The sequence below is a fragment of the Centroberyx affinis genome, unplaced genomic scaffold (assembly GCF_046629955.1).
Source record: "Centroberyx affinis isolate AG114_WGS23_722 - 3 ecotype Tasmania unplaced genomic scaffold, CSIRO-AGI_Caff_v1 ptg000063l_1, whole genome shotgun sequence".
In the NCBI taxonomy this organism is placed as follows: domain Eukaryota; kingdom Metazoa; phylum Chordata; class Actinopteri; order Beryciformes; family Berycidae; genus Centroberyx; species Centroberyx affinis.
In genome coordinates this window covers 221,418-243,051 of record NW_027278774.1, presented here as the reverse complement: position 1 = coordinate 243,051, position 21,634 = coordinate 221,418, and the positions used below count along the sequence as shown (strand labels likewise).

General features: G+C 38.8%; 1 protein-coding gene across 1 annotated transcript in view; it reads right to left on the bottom strand.

The window, feature by feature from the left end:
- Positions 1-16,408: 16,408 nt before the first annotated feature.
- ppox (protoporphyrinogen oxidase) overlaps positions 16,409-21,634 on the bottom strand; it is a 64,352-nt gene continuing 59,126 nt past the window's right edge. The window contains exons 8-13 of the mRNA XM_071520233.1: positions 21,360-21,420; positions 20,605-20,723; positions 18,212-18,325; positions 17,406-17,555; positions 16,873-16,915; positions 16,409-16,744 (exon numbers count right to left, since the gene is read on the bottom strand). Coding sequence (XP_071376334.1) covers positions 16,608-16,744; positions 16,873-16,915; positions 17,406-17,555; positions 18,212-18,325; positions 20,605-20,723; positions 21,360-21,420 — 624 coding nt within the window. The 3' untranslated portion in view covers positions 16,409-16,607. The remainder of the gene's footprint in view (positions 16,745-16,872; positions 16,916-17,405; positions 17,556-18,211; positions 18,326-20,604; positions 20,724-21,359; positions 21,421-21,634) is intronic.

Genomic DNA, 21,634 nt, shown 5'->3' with positions numbered 1-21,634 from the left:
ATTCAGTCAGGAACACTTTAGTCACAGATGAAACCATTAGCTGCAACTAATGGTAATACAGTTATATTTGGCGGATATGGCCCTGCTCGAGCAGCTCCCTGCTTACCCGGCAAGCATGCTGAAGGTATAGCAGGGGCGCCATGCAAATCCCCCCATGGGAGTGGACAGAGCAGAGCCAGAGCAGCAACACTCAGTTGTGACATTTAAGAGCCACCGTGGCTCGATTGCATAGACTATAACAGGTGGAGGCTGGGGAGGTGGAGGTAAAGCTTTACCAAGCAGCAGAGTGTGCAGCAGTTGTGAAGCAGGAATCAGTGTAGGAGGAGGCCATTTAAATAGACCGCCTTGTTATGAGAATGGATTATGATTGGTGTGTGTGGTGATCAGCTGGTAGATGACTAGCAACGCGTGACGTCCGTGCCCTGCCTGAACTAACGCGATGCTTCATTTCAGTCAGGAACACTTTAGTCACAGATGAAACCATTAGCTGCAACTAATGGTAATACAGTTATATTTGGCGGATATGGCCCTGCTCGAGCAGCTCCCTGCTTACCCGGCAAGCATGCTGAAGGTATAGCAGGGGCGCCATGCAAATCCCCCAAACCACAGAACCATATGCCAAACATAACTGGTGCAGCCGATTCTTAGTAAGTTACCAGCTGATCAATAATGAAAGATCAATGTGTAGCAACAAGCTTGTTGCAGACCTCAAGCAGTGGCACCAGACGAGCCTACATGAAAGGATGCAAGCATGCATCCTGATAGGTCATTCTACTGTTATGTGTAATATCTACAGTTATGTGAAATATCTATGTGTAGCAGCAAGCCTGCTGCAGACCTCAGAAATTAATTATCTGAAGAATAAGGATGCAAGCATACATCCTGAAAGAGGTCGTACTACGGTTATGTGAAATATCTATGTGAGCAGCAAGCCTGCTGCAGACCTCAGCTATCACGTACTGCTTCTTGGGAGGGATGCAAGCATGCATCCCGTGTGAGGTCATACTACCTAAATCAGAGCAGTGAAACCCAGTCAACCACCTTATGCAGCATCTCTTATGTCATATGCAATTTATTGACGACAGCAATAGTATCAATTAGGCTATATGCACTCATGGCTTTGAGCTGAGACAATATCAAGAGTGCAGTCGAATATAAGGGAGAGATTCTTTAAGGAGCGCAAAAAATCCCCCAAAACAAAATTGCTTCTCACTAAAATGAGCTGCATTGAACTATTGCAGACCCATGTAAAGCAACAAGCAATTGTAGTACAAGCTTACAATCCCAGCTAAGCAGCAGCATGTCAGCATTATGCTTAAATACACAGCAACACTGAATCGAAAATAGAGCTCGCCCAGCCAGCCATAATGATGCATGCTTGCACCATAATAAGAGCAAATATTCAATGCAAATACTCAGCTTAGGTGAAGTGGAGCAATGGGAACTACAACTCCCAGCATCCTTATCGGCGCCATGACGTCATTGTTTGCGATGAAATCCCACGGGAATGCCCTGGTCCGCGGTGGGGTCTAATGGCCGCTTACGCTGGCAGGAAAAGACCGGCTTGAAGCGGACATTCACGACCGAGTGAGAGCTGGATATTATGACCGGCCCGGCAGGATGAGTCGCGCAAACGCCATTCTTTCCTTGACAATACCTTCTTGAAGCGGTATTACAAGACTGTATTTTGCGAGATGGAAGCTCCGACAGCGGGTTTGGAGGCCGATGGTGCTGCCTCCTGAGATTCTTCATCTGACTAAAGTGAGACATCTTGAGCCCGAGAAATAAGCGCGACCAGCGGCAACTTGTAGCAGGTAGGAGCAGCAGCATGACCAGTAACAGCAGCAGTAGCATAAAGCTTTACCAAGCAGCAGAGTGTGCAGCAGTTGTGAAGCAGGAATCAGTGTAGGAGGAGGCCATTTAAATAGACCGCCTTGTTATGAGAATGGATTATGATTGGTGTGTGTGGTGATCAGCTGGTAGATGACTAGCAACGCGTGACGTCCGTGCCCTGCCTGAACTAACGCGATGCTTCATTAGGAGGAAACGACATTTGTTTTCTCGTGATAACGGGTTGATTATCTCGTTATCTCGAGATAACGAGATAATTAACTCGTGATCTCGAGATAACGGCATTAAAAAAATAATTGTAAGCACGGCCGTTCTCGGCTTCCGTACTTATTTTTTTATATAAACTAACTAAAATTCACCCTGGGCTACACCCTCCCCCTTCTAATTTTGTTTTCCTTTTTCTTTTTCTTTTTCTTACTTAGTACTTTTCCTAGGAAGTACGCAATTATATCTGAGTTATTACCAACCTAAAACGGTCACAACTACACTGTTGAGTTGATAGGTAATAGTGGAGGTTTTTCTTAGTATTTCAGCTGTAGTTTCTCTGTATTTACCTTCTTATTTACAGTGGTAATTACCCAATAATATACTTTAATTTACCATATATTTACCTGGTAAATACTTAGTAATTAGGGGACTGTAAAAGGAAGGGTTAGTAGTTTACTGAGAGTATACTTGAAAGTGTACTTTCATAAACTAAAAAGTGGGCTAGAAGTATATAACTAGTACACTAACAGTATACCTATAAGTTCACTTGTAGTATAGTTCACAGTATAGTTGCAGTACAAAATAGAACTTAGATGTAAATTAGTGGTGTACTCAAAGTTTACTACTCTTACACTTAAAGTGTACTTAAAAGTGTACTTTCCACTCTCAGAAAATAAAGCACATCTTTGTACCTTTAGGGGTACAACGGCTTGTCACTGGGGCAGTACCCTCTAAGGCACAGCTGTTGTACCCTTGACATTGGGTACTTATTTGTACCCTTGTGGTTTGTACCTTATAGAGACCAGTCTTGTACCTCTGGTGACAATTTTGTATCTTAATTTAACAATTGGCTTTTACAGGGTGTATATACTGTATATACATTTATATATATATATATATATGTTTTATTTATTTAAACATAAGACAAATACAGAATGAAACTTATCAAACTTATCAGAATTTATTAAATCCTTTTCACATTTCAACTTAATTTCATTTTTAAACAATGTCTTTTTTTAAACATTCACAATGATATTTTTAAATGTATTTTTTAAACACTCACAATGTAATTTTTAAACACTCACAGTGTCATTTTTAAACACAATGTCGAACTGTGACATAAACTATTATCCACAGAGTAAGTGTCATTTGCCTGGAAGTCCATTTCATCTCCTGGTTTCAGTAAAGTCCATTCTCCATCAACCTTGACACTGTATGCATGAAAGTGACAGTCATATGACAGAGGAACCAACATTTTACCACAAAGGATCCACATGGTGTCTATGTTAAAAATGTACTTGATTTGCCAAAATAATGGAATTATCTCTGAATGCAGTACATCTATGACAAATACATCTCTGACGGCATACTTGACATTGTTGACCATTACTTCAGACACACGTTGGATAGCTTTGTCTGTAAAATCTACATTACAGAGGTTGTGATTGACTGTCAGGGCTCTCTGCAGTTCCACAGGTAAAGATAAAACTGGAGTGGTCACACTTTTTCCAGGCACCTTTTCAAATTCACCCAGCATACTCTGTGAAGAAAACTCCCAGCATTGTCTGAACTGGTGTCTGTTGCTCAAAGTTGTAGCTATGTTCACAAAATTTCGGCAGTTATGGGCAACCATTTTAAAATATTGGTGCTTGCCCTCAAATCTCATGCACCATAACAAACGCAGAGGCCCATACATTTCTATCAGTCTTGCATAATGGATTAAGTAATGACACTTGGGTGTAATAACACCCCCAAACACATCCTTCATTTCTGTCAGGAACTCTTGAACAAGTAAATTTAACAACAAAAGATTCTCCCTTCTCACCTTCGGAGCCATCACAATCTCAGTAATCTCTCGACATAACAGAAAAACATGCCAATATTTACAATTAGGTGGCACACGGTGCGCCATTAGAAAAGGCAGCAGCCTGAAAAGGCACCACTACTGAGAAGCAGATCCAGTAACGCCAACATTTTGCAGTCTTTCTGATAACTGTACTGGTTTGTTTGCCTTGTCATTTTGACCAATGCATATTTTTTGCAGTTCTTCATTTATCTCTTTTATTGTTATGTGTTTCTCTGTATGAGCTTTGCTAATAACTAGTTTCATAACTAGTGGAATTACACCCTCTAATAAATCGTGCATTATGTCTGGTGGTAAAGCTTTTGTTACATCAAAATAATGCAATTCCTCAAAAGGCGAAGGACTGTATACACCATAAGTCGCTTTATCATCAGGAATTTCTTGGATGCGGGCAAGATGACACTGATGAACCTCAGATGTTCTTAAAACAAAGCTGTCTTCCTTGAACAAGTGTTTTATATCTCCATAAGTAGCCATGCAATAGCGACAAACTCTACCAGAGTTAAATGACATGGTAAATCCACCAATCATGTGAGCTGACAAGTTATCACCAGATAAAGTTGCAAGAGCAGCACGAACTGTGTGCTCAGTTTCATCAACGGTTACTGTAAAACCATCAGTACCAAGTTTTTTAAGATCATCTAGCATAGGTTTTAAGATGACATTCAAACCACACAGTTTGACATATGAATAGCGTACTAACAACGCTAAATGAATATGTCTCTGCTGAGATCTATACTTTTTGTCCAAATTGCCTACAGTGTAATAAAATGCACACAGCTTGTGTTTGGTTCTTTTTGACCCCAAAGGATTTACTACTTCGAATTCATCTTCATAAAAATGCAGCCGCAGCGCATTTGGGTGATCTTTAAAAAAATGGGTGTTGTTTGAAAATTTGTCCATCACAGTAGTCTGTTAGAAATTCGCTGTCTGTCTCTGGATTATTCTCAGACAGGATTTGATCCCGTATGTCCTGATGAGAACAGTAATTTTTCAGCACCTTATCAATGGGTACATATGAATAGGAGCCCACTGTATGTCCTACAGAGTCCCTTAACTTATAATGGACAGGTTCTGTCATATTAAGCTTGGATTTACAATGGTGTTTTATCATATATGGAGATCGAATAGCCTTTGATGCCTCATCAAAAAAATCATTGGACTGTATGACCTTTTTCAGCTCTGGACTTTCTGATATATCAAAACCACTTTTCTGCAAGTGGTAAGCTGTAAAAGCATCATAGTTCTCCTTAAAAAAACACCGTAAGAAATTAACATCATCAACAATTTCTTGTTGAACAGAGACTGGTAGGTGATTTTTCTCTCTACATTTCAGAATGAACTTGAAAAGATTTTCTCTGAAATTGAGTAACAGTTCATCCATAGATGGAGGACTTTCAATAACCGTGTCTGTCATAGGCTCATCAGAATCCTCATAGGCTGGCTCATCAGAATCCTCATAGGCTACCTCATCATTTCCATTTCCATTGTAGTCATTGTCAGGACATAAAACATTGTCTCTATGTTTCCGATACACATGTCGTCTAAAAGACTCATATTTAGTAAATGTTGACTGGCAGTCATTAAGTCCACATGTAATAGTAAAATTGGCTTCATGGGCATGAATAAGTCCTATGTGCTGAATTAGTTTCATCAAGGTGAATGTTCTCCTGGAGCATTTGGAGCACTGGTATGGAAGAGGCATGGTGGAGTCAATAGAGGAGATTAATTTGCCTAGTGACAGTTATTGGCATAGGCTGGTCACCATCCACAACTATTTTGGCAATGTACCTTTGGAGGAACATTAGAGTGTTCTTTAGGTGTCTTGGATATGAAAGATTGAAGATGAAGTACTATTTTGGCAATGTACCTTTGGAGGAACATTAGAGTGTTCTTTAGGTGTCTTGGATATGAAAGATTGAAGATGAAGTACGTGCAGAAGGCTGAGATGATCCCTTGGTCAATTCCTGAGCTGCAACACACCTCGATGCCGTCCACTTTGACAATGTTTGGAGCTATCCTGGTGAAGGCCATTTTCCAGTCTTGATCAGTCAGGATCACACTATTCAAAACCAAAAGGAAAAAAGACAAAGAAAATTAACATGACAGCCTTACCATATGGTGTAAAATGTTATTTTTTTTCTTATATATACACACACACACACAAACCCTGACGTAGTCTGGCATAAAGGGATAGTTCACCCATTTTGACATTATTTTACTTGCTCTCTAAGGAGGTATGTGAGGCTGTTGTAATGTTGTTCATTGTTCTTGCTGTGATGGATATTGATAGGGTTGTTACAATGCTAATTATTAGCCTCCTGTTATTGGGTAGATATAGATTAAAATGACCAGCTAAATCCACTCAAACAAGGTTTAACATTAAGCGTCGCCAGTGGTCCATTTGACCGCTGTGTTATGCAGGCTCACTACCAGAAAATAAGACTTTTGGTTTGGGTGTTCAGGGTTCACAATAGAAGTGTAAGATATTTTTGTGCACAATATTGTGCTTATGATCTTGGTAAACATTTGTGCTTTTTCCTTTCAAACAAGAACAGTTGTAAAATTGCCGTTACAACTGGTTTGAGTGGATTTAGGCAAGTATTGAAGAAATCTACATGAGTAATTTAACAGTGGTTGAAGGCTAACAGTTAGCATTGGGACCATACAGCCAGTATTTAGCACAGCAAGAATGATGAGGTGGTCAGCATCATTACCACCCTACATACCACTTACGGTAAGTGAAATTAAATATTTCAAAGTGGGTAAAGTATCCCTTTAAGTGGAGATATGTTTGGTTTTAAGTCATGTCATTTCCTTCCTAGAAACTATAGGGATGCTCCAATTAGCAGGTTTGTCAAGTGTATTTGGTGAACAAAAAAGATGTTTGCAAGTTAGACATACCTCTCCAAGTGTAATAAAGCGATCAATGTTCTCCTTGAAGATGTACGGCAGAAAGATGAGGGCTGCTCTAAGGTCAATATCTGCAAGACATAAGATATACTTAATATTTAAACAGCATTTTTTCTAATTCAAAAGCAGTGCAGGTAAGTATAAAGGTAAGTACTGTGTATTTGGTCCAGTTTAGTTAAATAACCGAGCATATTCCAGTTTCCTTTAGATTAGACAGCAAGCTGCTACTGGAATGAATCTAACCAGGACTTTTTTCCACAGAACCCAGGACAGGTGAGTCCAAGGATTTTCTTGGGTTTCTGAAGTAATTAAGATTTGTAAGTATAAAGTAATTCAAGTCATTCTCCCTGCAGCAAGTGTAGCAGGTCAGTATGAAGTAGTCCCTTCAGTATTCAACAGAAGAGAGGAAAATAATATTTCCCAAATTCCGCAGCTTTAATTTAATATTCTGCAAACATGAGGAAAAACAGCCTAAAAATCAGTCAATAAAAAAACATTTATTCATCAAGTTAGCAATGAAGTTGTAAAGTATCTTTAGAATTATGTCAAAGAATACATTGTTTAGCCACAGAGATGTTTCCTAATTTGGACTGATTTATATCTGAGGGAAGTAATTAACACTCCATCATTCAGTCAGTGGGACCTGCTACCTTTGTACCCTAGTGACATCTAGTTGTAAGCTTGAAAAATTAATGTTTTTAACAGTGGATTGCATTTTCCGCACATTAACAATTTTTCCATGGGATGGCCCATTTCCATGGTAAATTCTACAATTTCAGAACTGTGGACTCTTGGGAGGGTCTACCTAGACTGCCTTTATTAGACCCTCCAGGATTCTGCAATCAGAGGAATTTACCATAGAGATAAGGCTACCCCGCAGGAAAATGGTTCATACATGAAAATTGTAGAGGTCATTGTTTAAAAACATGAATTTCTCAAACATACCACAAGATGTTAGTAGGGTGTTGACGTAGCATGTCTCACTGACTGGTCCTACAAGTGCCGTGCATGATGGAGTGTTAATTGCATCCTTCAGAATAAAATCAAGTCATGCAGATCAGCAAATGTGACTGACGTTTGAGTGCAACTTCGCAGCGTCAATGGCAACCGGCTTCTAATTGAGACCGGCCTTTATTTGGCAAAATGGGTATCCACACCCGGCCAGTAAAAGGGACTCGGCGTTTAATTGGGACTCAGCTTTTAACTGAAGTTTTACGGTAAGATGAGTAGAGTTGAAACGAGCATAAGCAAGCATCTGATTGGCTGAATGGCACTTAGGGCATTGACTTAGGGAGAGAGCAGCTTGTTTCACTGCCACAACCTCTAAAATATGAGAGCAACCATGCCAGAAATCTGCAGATAAAATACCAACAAAGTACCACAAAACTACACTGTTTTATTTATTTATTTAATTTATATTTAGGTTAACTGTGATGCAGTATGGGCTATAGATGCATCTGTAGCCTACTTATACATTTATCTGCAGGTTTCTGCCACTATCATTCTCATTGTAGAGGTTGTAGCAGGGAACAAGCTGCTGTCACAGTGCTGTGCCAGCCAATCAGATGCTTGCTGACCCTGGCTTCAACTTTCTACTCATCTTCCCTTTATTTAAAAAATGGCAGCATTCACTTATCCAAGGTAAGTACATTCAAGTTGTCAAATCAATCTGCTACCTGTGTTCAAGTAACTCTTTTACCAAGATAACAACTATAATAAACTAAAAAGTGGGCTAGAAGTATGTAACTAGTACACTAACAGTATACCTATAAGTTCACTTGTAGTATAGTTGCAGTACAAAATAAAACTTAGATGTAAACTAGTGGTGTACTCAAAGTTTACTACTCTTACACTTAAAGTATACTTAAAAGTATACTTTCATAAACTAAAAAGTGGACTAATATTACATAACTAGTAAACTAGCAGTATATATATATATAAGTTTACTTGCAGTATACTTAAAAGTATAAACTTTTATAAACTAGAAAGTGGGCTAGAAGTATATAACTAGTATGTATAAGTTCACTTATAGTATAGTTCACAGTATAGTTGCAGTACAAAATAAAACTTAGATGTAAACTGCTGAGTTCTATAAACACTTCTGGTCCATTATAGCACCACTCTTTAACCGAATGATAACTGAAACAAAACAAAATTCAAGACTTCCAGCAAACATGAATACAGCCACAATTTCACTCCTCCTTAAACCTAACAAAGACCCAACTCTACCATCAAGTTACCGTCCCATCTCTCTCATCAACGTAGATATAAAAATCATCAGTAAGGCACTAGCCCACAGAATAGAAAAAGTCACTGCATCCATAATCCATCCAGATCAAACCGGTTTTATCAAAGGTAGACATGCATCCAGCAACACACGCAGACTGTTTAACTTAATGCATTATTCATCACTACAACAAGCAAGAACCATCATAGCCACCTTAGACGCAGAAAAGGCCTTTGATAGGGTAAACTGGACGTTTCTGTTTGCCACATTAGAGAGATTTGGCTTTGGGGAATCATTTATTAATTGGATCAAGACTCTTTACACCTCACCTTCAGCCACAGTCATCACCAATGGACTAACATCACAAAGCTTTACACTGCACAGGGGGACTAGGCAAGGATGCCCACTCTCCCCTTCTCTATTCGCCATTTTCACTGAACCGTTAGCAGCAGCCATTCGTCAGAACACCCGCATCAAAGGAATCCAAAAACTAAACACACATCATAAGATCAGTCTTTACGCAGACGATATACTGCTGCTCCTACAAGATTCTCCCTCATCACTACAAGAAACAATAAAATTTATTGAATTATTCTCCATAATTTCAGAATATTCTGTTAACTGGAATAAGTCTTCTATCCTTCCACCCATACACCACCTATCCCATTATGCACAGGTCACATCACATATTTAGGCATCAATGTTTCCCCCAGGCTGTCAGAGCTGTTCGGGCTCAACCTCACTCTGCTACAATTCAATATATATTCAAATGGATTCACCCTAACACATCAGAAAACACATGGTTAGATATAGAACAAACAGTTTGTAAAGACATTCTGATTTCAGACCTACCATTCCTTAACCAGACAATCAAACACCATCCTTGTTTCAAAACATTAACAATAGCAGCAGCTCTGACAGCCTGGTGGAAATTCCACAAAATCACAAATACCACCTTTGCACCATCCAAATTTACTCCCATCTGGAATAACCCTGATTTTACAATTAACAAGAAACCACTTAACTTCTGCACATGGATTTAAAAAGGCATCACACAGCTTCAACATATCTTTCATAATAACACCCTGGTCTCATTCTCCCACTCCAGAAGTACAGCATTGGGAATAAGCAATTTTTGGAATATCTGCAACTCAAATCATCCATCCAAACAAAACTTAACATTATGACCATTAACCTGGATCTTCCTCCTTCAACTTCAGAGTTAATTAACATCCCTTCCTCAAAAATACTCCTCTCCCAAATATATAGAATAATATCACAATCTGACAAAACGCTATCCATACCATCAATAAAATGGGAACGAGACCTATCCATCACTCCTGATGCCGACTTCTGGAACCAAATTTGCAAAAACATCTATTTCATGACTAAAAATGGCAACCTACAACTCATACAGTATAAGGTACTCCACAGAATTCACTTCACTGGGCAAAAAATGTTTAAAATGGGATTTGCATCAGAAACCTGTCCACATTGCACACAAAATAACCTCGACAGCTATGTTCACGCCACCTGGCACTGCACACCAATTAAACAATTTTGGAAAGACATCGCTAAATCTTTATCCCTCTTCCTTCCTTTTACTTTATTTTATTATTATTGTTATGATGGTTATTATGATTATCATTTTTTTTTATCTTTATTAACTTTGTTCTTGTTTATTTTATTTTATTTATGTTTTGTGTCCGTCTTATTTATTTACTGTCGCTGTTGTAGCTGACAATATTACCATATCATAATTATTTTGTTTTATTATTACTGTTATTTCTGACATTGTTATTATTATTATATTGTTATTATTATTATTATTATTATTATTATTATTATTATTATTATTATTATTACTATTACTGTTGTTATAAAACTGATATGACTGACTAGACACATGCAACCCCCCCCCCCCTTTTATTTTTATTTATTTATTTAACTATATATATTTTTTTCGTTTCCATCACCACCACCACCCCCCTACCATCTTTAGAGTACATGGGAACAGTCGGGGCGGTGCTCCGCCTTGTCCCGGGCAGCTGGGGTGGGCTGATCTGGGGTGCCCTGATGGATCTCTCTAGGCCCGGGCAGCATGGGGGGCAAGGCTGGAGCACCATATTTCTCCCCTCCACAACTAAATGTGACTGCCAATCCCTAATAAACAGGCCCCCTCTGTCCTGTATTTATTGTTTTGTTTTTCCCGTGTTGTCCTGTCAATGTTCTGTCTTCTGACCAATCAGAATAGAGCAACAAAAGCTTCTATCGTAGCCTGTTGGCAGACATGCTAACACATCTCTCCCTTGGTCAGGTGTAGATCAAGACCTGATCTCTCCCTTGATCAGGTGTAGATCAAGACCTGATCACTCCCTTGATCAGGTGCAGATCAAGGGAGAGATGTGGGAGAGACGACTGCTATGGTCTATTGTCCCGGGATTTCTGCAGAAAAGAGGATGTGCGATTGTAAACAGCTGTTTATATAGCGCAGGTGACGTCTTGCCTTGGAACTCACTGGCGCCCAACCTACTGTAGTACAAATGTTTCAGGTGGGTGTTGGTTTGATATTTCAAGGTTCAACGTTCTTTATTGTCATAAACACAACAAAACAGCAAGAAGCAGATAATGCTAGCTATGAAATTCTTGAGCCTAGAGATAGCCACAACAAAGTAAACAAGTAACAAAGTAAACAAATGCAGTACACTAGTGCAAAATGGTAAAGTGACCATCAATAAGAAGTAATAGAAAATATAAAGTGACAGAGTGTAATAAAATAATTAAATACAATAAAATAAAAATATGTATGATATATACACTTTTCAAAATACAGTATATGGACGTATGAAATGGAATGAAGATAAGATGTAAAGTGTGGTTGGCAAAAGTGGGCAGTCTGCAAGTTTGCATGTGTGGTGTGTGTGTGTGTGTGTGTGTGTGTGTGTTTCTGGGGTGGGGGTGGGGGGATTTCAAGTTCAAGTGTGCAAAAGTCTTATGGCCTGGGGGTAGAAGCTGTCCCTGAACCTGTTGGTTCGGGTCCGGAGCTGCCATACCAGGTCAGGATATTCTCGATGCTGCATCTGTAGAAGTGTCAGAGTATCCTGCTGTCCGTGCCGAACCTGCTCAGCCTGCGTAGGAAGAAGATCCGCTGCCTTGCTGTTTTGATGACGACACTGGTGGACATCAGACCAGTGGAAATCTGTCCTTTGGTCTGATGAGTCCAAATTTGAGATTTTTGGTTCCAACCGTCGAGAAGGTGAACAGATGATGTCTGCATGTGTGGTTCCTACCGTGAAGCATGGGGGAGGAGGTGTGACAGTGTGGGGATGCTTTCATCTCCTCTTTCATCTCTTCAGGTTACACCTGGACCCCACTTGAAGTAACCTATCTATCATGCACCGATTGTCTTCCCCTTCTACTGTTCAATACGGAACCCTAAACATCGTTTTAACGTGGGGAATAGTGACCCACTATCTACATATAAAGATCCCTGGCAGGGTAGTTTTTAGCCCAGTGACAGCAGGGGCTCTATGGATCGCAATGTCGCTCGCTCGCTCGCTCTGTTCGCCACTTTTGGTCACGGGGGTGAAAGTGTGCCGCAGGGAGTTAGATTGCAGACTCTCAATCAGGAGATCTGTGTTCAATTCCCAGCAGGGATGTTTCCACAAAATTCAATGTCACGGGGCTGGCAGACTCTTAGTCTTGTTTAATTGAAGAATACCACTTAAAAATACTCAATTGAGACATTTTCATGTGTTTGTTTTTAATTAGGGAAACACAGTTATCCATTTCTCTAAAGACTACCTCATTGACTTTTGAATTTTCTGTTATCTGTTCAGCAGAACCAGCGGTTCTGAAAGAAACCAAGAAGAAGAAATATGGTCTTTTTTTTTGCTCATATAACTTGTGAAGTTGCTGCTGCCTCTTAACCAGGACCCCTTTAAAAGGAGATTTCTATCTCCACTGGACTCACCTGATGAATGATACAAAATGTCTACCACTTATTGTTTTTACTCCTTGAAATACATAGAATAACATGTTTGTAATTCCTGCTTCATTTTCCCAATAACCATATTGCATATTCTGTTTTGTGACGATAAAACCGTCCTGCACCAAAAAGAACCAATTTTGTTATTGACATGGTTGTGAACGTGGTAGATTAAAAAATATTTTTAATCAAGGGCGGAGGTTGAAACCTATATAGGGTCTCCTATACCAGTGGTTCTCAACGTGGGGTCTGGGGACCACCAGGGGTCCCTGAGGGGGTTCCAGGGGGTCCCCAGCAAATTGATGAATTGTTAAACTTCAGCATTATTTAATCTACAAGATGTTAACACAATTAGAGAATGTAGAAGACTATTTTGATCATAGTTTCACTTTTATCTCTCTACCTACAATACAGATAGTCATGGAATTCTGGACAAAATCATATCTAACAATAAAAAATATTCTCAGATTTGGGTCCGAGAGACAAAATCGTATCAAATGGGGGTCCGTGGCCCTTATGTGTACTAAATTAGGGGTCCTTGATATGAAAAAGGTTGAGAATCACTGTCCTATACTCAAGGAACTCCTGCCTGATGTGGGTCACAGCACACGACGGGTTGAGCACCCTGAGGTGAGGGCCCAAGTATCCCCAGCATCACCGCACAAAGTTTCGGTAGACAGGGTGTCCGTAGCAACTGTGAAGGACAGTTAAGTTCATGGTCAGCCTTTTTTTAATCAGTGCTTTGGCCAAAATGTGGTTACATTTCTGTACTCCAAAACAAGGCTCATTTTCAGGATGGAAAGAATGATGGCTTATGTGAAATGTGCTTTTTCATTTAATACTTGCTGACATTAGTGATACTAAATGTTACATAATGCATTAAAAACACTATAAATACTATTCAGTGTATAAACTGACTTTGATTTCATAAAACTGACCTATTGGCCACTGATCTTCCATCACCCCAGAGCTGCAAGTATGTCCCATAAACAGCCTGCAGCACATCCCCCAGTCTGCTCACACCTATACTCAGTGGTGTAGTGGTGCCCGGAGAAGTGGGTATACTCTTAATTTATGCCCCACTTTTTTTTTTTTAAAGCGGCCCGTCCAGCAAAGAATAAACGCCCTGTGTCATAAACAGTGACATGTAAGACTACTCTTGCATATTTAGTTCACCCAAAAATGGGCCAGTAGGCTAGTATTTGCACATTGTCACTTAACTTCTGCTGCTTGACTTCAGGGAGTAAGGATCATTATGAAATTAACATTAGCCACAGAAGAGGTGCAGATTTTGCAATCAATACTGGCCCACAGACTAAAGGGCGAGACAACTACATAATTATGCATTTTGAGTGAACTATTCCTTATTCCTTAGTCCATCCACACATGAAAATTGGACAACTATTCTCTCACCTTGCAAGTAGTCTGTGGGCTAGTAGTTTCTTTTGTAAACTGTCTCTCGGAACAGCTGATTTGCAACAGATAGTGTAGGCCAGAGTGTGCCACCATTATAAATTTTACATTATTTGTCAGGGGGCAGTTTGCAAATATTACTCTGTTAATTTCGTTGACGAATAATTTTCGTCATAATTTTCGTCAAACGACATTTTTTCATTGATGAAAACGAGATAACTCAATAAAAAATAATTTATGATGACAAAAACTATCACGAAATGTATTGACAATTTCGTCAACGAATAAAAACGAGAAGAAAATGTTAGGGTGAGATAGTTGAGTTGGGAAGAGATCCAAACAGAAGTAGTCTCTTTGTGCGGTCTCTCTCTCTCTCTCTCTCTCTCGCTCTCTCTCCCTCTCTCGCTCTCTCTCTGTCTCTCGCGCTCTTCCTCTCTCTCTCGCTTTCTCTCTCGCTCTTTGCAGCACATTACTGAATGATGCGCATCAGAGGGGATTTAGAAGTGGGTATACGCAATGCCGACTGAAAAATAAGTAGGTATACGCCGTATACCTGCGTCTACCCTGCACTACACAACTGCCTATGCATCACCTGCATGCAATGAAAAACAGCTTATTATTTTAGTGCTAGTGTGCTTCTGTGGTGGTGTCATGCATGGATAAATGATCACAAGGGGTGGAAGTACGGGGAAAACAGTAACACTAATTGCTTCCCGATATTTCACGTTTATGAATGAGAAAACAGCACCTGTTGCAAACAGAAAAAAAAACATTCAAACATCGATATGGAAGATATTGATAGCTTCTTGGTGTGCTCTTACATTTGGCGCCACCTTACAACATACATTCTCTTTAGGAGAGAGCTTATTCCAGTGACCACTAATTACATGGCACATGGCTACCATGTAATAGCCTATGTGTATGGTAAAGTGCAAAATCAGGGCTATGTGTTTATAGTACTGACTGAAAGGTCAAATCTCAAGAAGGAAGAAAAAAATCTATTAGTTCTGTTATACCAATAATCACAACTACAAACTAAAACAACAGAAACGAGTGGGAGATGTGTGGGTCCACAAATTAATCAGAAAGGCACCAGAAATGAATCAGAAATGCACCATGTGGCACAGGTTATATTGTAGTGACAGTTTAACACAAACGTTTGCATAGCTTATCCATATGCAGTCCTTAAACTTATTTCACCAAAAACATGCAGGTCAGATGAATTGGAGACACTAAACTGCCCACAGGCATGAAGGTGTTTGATATAGTATGGTATGATGTAGTATATGTATATGAGGTATATGTTTTATGTATAATGGTATATGCCATGTATATATGGTATGTAAAGCCCTTTGAGACATATATATATATATATATATATATATATACATACGTATATACAGTACTGTGCAAAAGTCTTAGCCACCCAAGAGTTTTTATATAAATTGTGTCTTAGATGTTTTTTTCTGCATTAGTGTCAGTAGACTGCTCTACCTCTATCTTTGCTTTACTTTTTTTCTTTTAAATGTGCCTAAGACTTTTGCACAGTACTGTATGTGTGTGTATATATATAGATGAAAAAAATAAAACTATTCTGCTGCACAATATAATATGTGCAGCCTTTAGTTAAAAAAAATGGTGTAGATTATGTTCAGGTAATTTTCAGCATTATTATGACATCAAATCAATCTGAGCTTTCACTTATTGAGTTTTTTTTCATGAATAAAAAAATGGATAAGTGGTAAATTAAAAAATAATAATCAATAAGGGGCTGGTAAATTAGTCTGTTTGGCAGAGGTTGATGTAGTGTTAAAGGCAGATACCACAGTAGGTGGCTGATGGGTACTGCAGTCACTAGCACTGTGCCAACATAGGCAACAGGATCTCAAGGTGACACACAAGCCATATCTTGAGGCAATAAAGAATTGATTTATAAACAGCAGTATTTTTTGTGACACCGTTATTTATTATAGCACACTGTATTATCAACATCGATTTTGTCCAACTTTCCAGTTCTTTTTTTCAAGGCAATGCAACATTTCACATTTACACAAACTTAAGAAATTGCTCTGAGTCACTGCTGTGCTGAGGTGGGCCAGATCGTTTGTCAGTCACAATCTCAGCTCTCTGATTGGTCAGCTCCATCACACTCCAGTTCCCAGCAGCCCCTGTACAGCAGTACGTCCACTAAAGATGACATCATTCACAGATACACCGTCATAGGAGGAGCCAACCAGAGACAGGGGGAGGAGATTCTTTCTTATGTAGCTGTGTATGGACTCTAGAGACACACACACACATGTTAAAACAATATTTAACTTGAGCATTTAATAAAACATAGGCATATTACAAGAAACTATGATAACTTTATAACTGTAATTTGTAGTGTAAATGTTAAAACTAACTCACCTAGTCTTTGCCAGTGTCCCAGATGGTACTGAGGTATACAGTCCTGACAAGAGAAAAGAGGAGTCACTTCTCTGATCCAACACATTTACATATAGACTTAGAATATTAGTTTGGAGCCTTTGGACAAAAAAAAAAAAAAAATGATACTCCATTTTACTCCACCTGGATCTCAGTGTGGCTTTTGACACTGTCGACCACACTTTACTACTTCAGCGTCTGCAAGGCTGGGTGGTAGGGCTGCACGATTAATCATATTAATATTGTGATCTCTCGATTCATACCTCTATGCAGTGTCATTCCTAAATGACAACAATTCTGCCGCATGTTCGTTAGGGATATCCCTTGCATCAAACCAAGCACTCCTAATTTAACGACACCTCCTTGTAATGTACCAGTTGCTTCCAGGTGCATTTACATTAATTTATATGGACTGGCAAAAATAACTCCAAAAGTAATATTTTTGCAAAGACTTTGCAAATAGAGTTAAACTTGGTACACACACACACACACACACACACAAACTCATATCATACCCTTTGCAGAGCCACCTTGCTCCAGCTCGGTGCCATGGTAACTCCCAGGTGGCAGCGGACCGCCTCAGTAGCTGTTGCTAAGAGACATTCCTCAGTTACTTCCTCTGGGGCCCCAAACGCTTCCTGGAACCAGGCCCCACCCATCATCACCTAGGAGACAAAGGTGAGGTTAGACTACTACACTTCACATTTTGAGTTAAATCATAAAGAAATTGGGGAAAAAAAAGCATGTGCTAGGGAAATGGTATTAAAATCTCTCCTTTCAGTCCAACTTAAAGATCTTGACTTGGTCGTCACAGACAAAGCCTCTAAATGGGAGTGATGTTCGTAACTCATTTTAAGACTTTTGCTTTAAAATAGTTATGCTTTTGACAATAAAATTAATTTCATGCAACATTTTTTTTTCCAAAATGGACGCATAGCATTTTGGAATGACACTCTCCATATACCATCATATCACGGACCGCTAATTTAGTTCACATTAGGGCCACGGACCCCCATTTGATGAGATTTTGTCTCTCTGACCCAAATCTGAGAATATTTTAATTGTTAGATATGATTTTGTCCAGAATTCCATGACTATCTGTATTGTAGTGGACAGTGGAACTATGATCAAAATAGTCATTCTAAAATGACAAAATAATGAAGTTTAACAATTCATCAATTTTCTGGGGACCCCCTGGAGTGCCCTCAAGGACCCCTGGTGGTCCCCGGACCCCATGTTGAGAACCACTGGTCTAGTGGTCTGGTCATTAGGAAATTTAGTGTCATTTCAGGGAAGTGTGTGTGTGTGTGTTTGTGTGTACCGTCAGTCTAGTAGACTCTCCATTAGGACGGTTGTGCTGAGGGAAGGGGACAGAGTCATAGACCACCCCTAGTAAACCTCGATCCTCTGATGATGGGACCAGGTGACCAAAACCCTAGGAACACCAACATACGAACACACACAGATGTGCACGCACACACACACACACATTGTAATAACATTATTATTGTAACTTTAACAGAAAAGATACAAGGTCACAATATTATCAGGATAGTCACTATTGTCACATCATTCTAAAATACTTCAAAGTGTATTCTAAGTAAATTACATGATCCTATACAATATATGTGCTAGTTAACAGCCACTAGGTGCAGATAGGCTAAAAGTGATTGGGTGAATTAATGACTGAGTGAATTAATGATGAGAGTGAGTTGCTTTTTGGATCCATGATGTGCTTCTCATCTAATAAAAAAACAAAGCTGCCTAAATTGATCAAATGTAGGATAAGTCAGTTGTTTCTTCTTTGATATGAGAGTAAACAATGTCTTGTTAGTATGGAATTATGATAGTGATCGATGAATTTTGTTACATTGTCATATCTGATTATTGATATCTCATCACACAATACATTTTCAGCTCCACAGTGATACAAACTGTGACTTTTGAGTTATCAGGGCAGTTGTCGTAAAAGATTTAAGGATCAGTTCAATTGGAGGTTAACACCTTTTGTGTCAACATATTCATCCCGCTGGAGGCTTTATTTTTTGGATTGACGACTTAATTTTGGTATCTGAAATTTGTGAACTTACTGTCCATCAGTAAGCACTGCCCTTCAGGAAACTAAATGCTTATATCCACTCATGATTGGAGATTCAATTAGGGCAATCAGGCCTTGACTCAGGCCCTGTCCACACGTATACGGATATTTTTGAAAACGTACTATTTTCTCTGCATTTTAGCCTCCCGTCCACACGAAAACGGCACATTTTACGAGTCACATGCTCCCTGCATTTGTGGATTTTGTGTGAAACAGCACAGTACAACAGTCTCAAAAGAATCCACACAAATAGGTGGAGATTCAGAAATATATTTCCATTTAAAAATGCTAAGTTGACATACAAATGATGATATACGAGTGGTAAATTAGAGGCACAGATACAGATACAGATTTACAGATACAAATCACTCTGCATTTATTTGTGCATTGTGTTTTACTAGTTACGTAACTTGACATTTGTTTGTGAATACTTATGAGAAAGAAATATCCATTTACAGTACGTATGGACACTGCCTCAGACACAGAAACACAAACTACTTAACGTGAGAGTGGTAACACTTTATATTCAGTGTTTATTAGCTAGTGTTAACTAATGCATTTACTAACATGAATTAAGCATGAACAGTGACATTAACAAAGATGAGGTCATATTAAATGCACAATAAACAACTGCGTTAAGTAATGTTGTCATACATGTTTGTTTATGCCAGTGTATTGTCTAAATGGAAACTCTAACTCTTCATGTATTACTTAAACATATGCGTATGAGCATAATGTATGAGTTTAGACTTTACAACAGGTATGCCAAATTACATGAACACACTGTTCAAGTTAGGTCATACTTGTTGTGACTTAATCACTTTAGTTAATGCCAGAATATGTTTAAGTAATACATGAAGAGTTTACACGGGTTAGGGTTAACCCTAACCCTAACCCTAACCCTTTACAATAGGTATACCAAATTACATGAATAGCACACTATTCACATTAGGTAATGCTTGTTGTCACATAACATTACAGCATTACACATGATTGACAAACATTCAATGTTTCATTATAAAAGCAATTTAAACTATGGGAAAAAACAATTACAATTTTCACTTTCCTTCCTACCTTTAACCATTGCTTTAAAATCATTCAATGAGACAAGCTCCTGTAATTTCAGGTCCTCCCATAAAATGGGAGTTGTTTAAGTATAGCTTTATAAATAAACATAACAATAGAATTGTTATGACATTTTGTCCTGTTGGACATTAACATTTTTATTGCACTTCTTTGTGTTGGACAATGAGATTGTTATGCCATTTTTTGTGTTGGACAATAAATATGTTGTTCAAACTCATATCTGTTTATGTTTCCTATCTTTTAAGTCTGTATATATCTAATATCCCTGTAACTTTGAAGGTGTGAGAAGCATACTGAATTCCTGGTTGCTCCATGTGAACTCAGAAAGGTCAGAGACATGCTTTGACTTGGCTAAAAGTGAATGGGTGATACACTGTGGTTATTACAGTTTATCTTATCAATTTTCACCTGCTATATAGTGGATACATAACTGTTGAGTCATATAGTTGTTGTAAATTACATCATTAACTTCACATGCCTCACTGACTGACAGCGTTTTTTTGTTTTGTGTGTCCTACTGTAGTTCTCACCGTTACAGGCAGGATGGAACCCTCATACTCCAGGTTGACCACGGCAACTGTTACCGTGGAAATGTCCTGTAGCTGTTGGATGAGGGGCTGAAAGGACGAGGGCAGGGCTGAGGAGAGTGCTGGGGGGCAGACACATAATTTATTTCATATTAGGGCTGGGCGATATGGTTGAAATCAATATCATGATAATCCTAAGGATTTTTCTCGATATCAATATATATCAGGATATGGTTTATGTATGCAAAATCACGTTAAATAATCAAATTAATGTTCATCTCATTGAACCGAATGGTAATGTTAGGTGTGATGTCAAACAAAACAGAAATATTCAAATAATATTCCTACCATACCTCATTTTATCAGAGTTTTTAAGTAAAATTTGCTTGTCATCATCAATTTAGACAGCAGAAATGTGTGTCATGATATTAAAATATCTTCATCATCACGATATGATTCCACTAAAAGATGATAAACGATAATATTGAATTATCGCCCAGCCCTATTTCATATAATACACCTCTGTTTTCATTTGGCAGAGATCGATCTTCAATGGCCAGAAAAAGTATTCACCCCCCTTCAACTTTTCCTAGTACACTTTCTTGTGCTACAAATGACATTTATTTGGTATTTTTGGTGTATGATGTACACAAATTACTTTTAACTAATTCTGTACATAACTGACCTGGGGGCTGGATTTAAGTGATACACTAGGGGCAGATGTGGTCCTAGTCATTTAGCTTCAGTCCAGTGTTTACCTTTAGCTGGCAGAGCAGAGATGATGTGGTCGGCTGATATGACTCCATCCTCCAAGTGGATCTACAAACACAGAACCACACACACACACACACACACACACACGCACACACACACACACACACACACACACACCAGGAGTCGTGCTCAAATCCTCCAGGCCAGATAAGAAAAAAAGTGTAGTGTGTATGTGTGTATTGTTTAGTATGGAGGACCACAAGTGTCACAGAAATAGTAATAAAGCATTTCATTAATTAATAACTAATTGTACAATAAA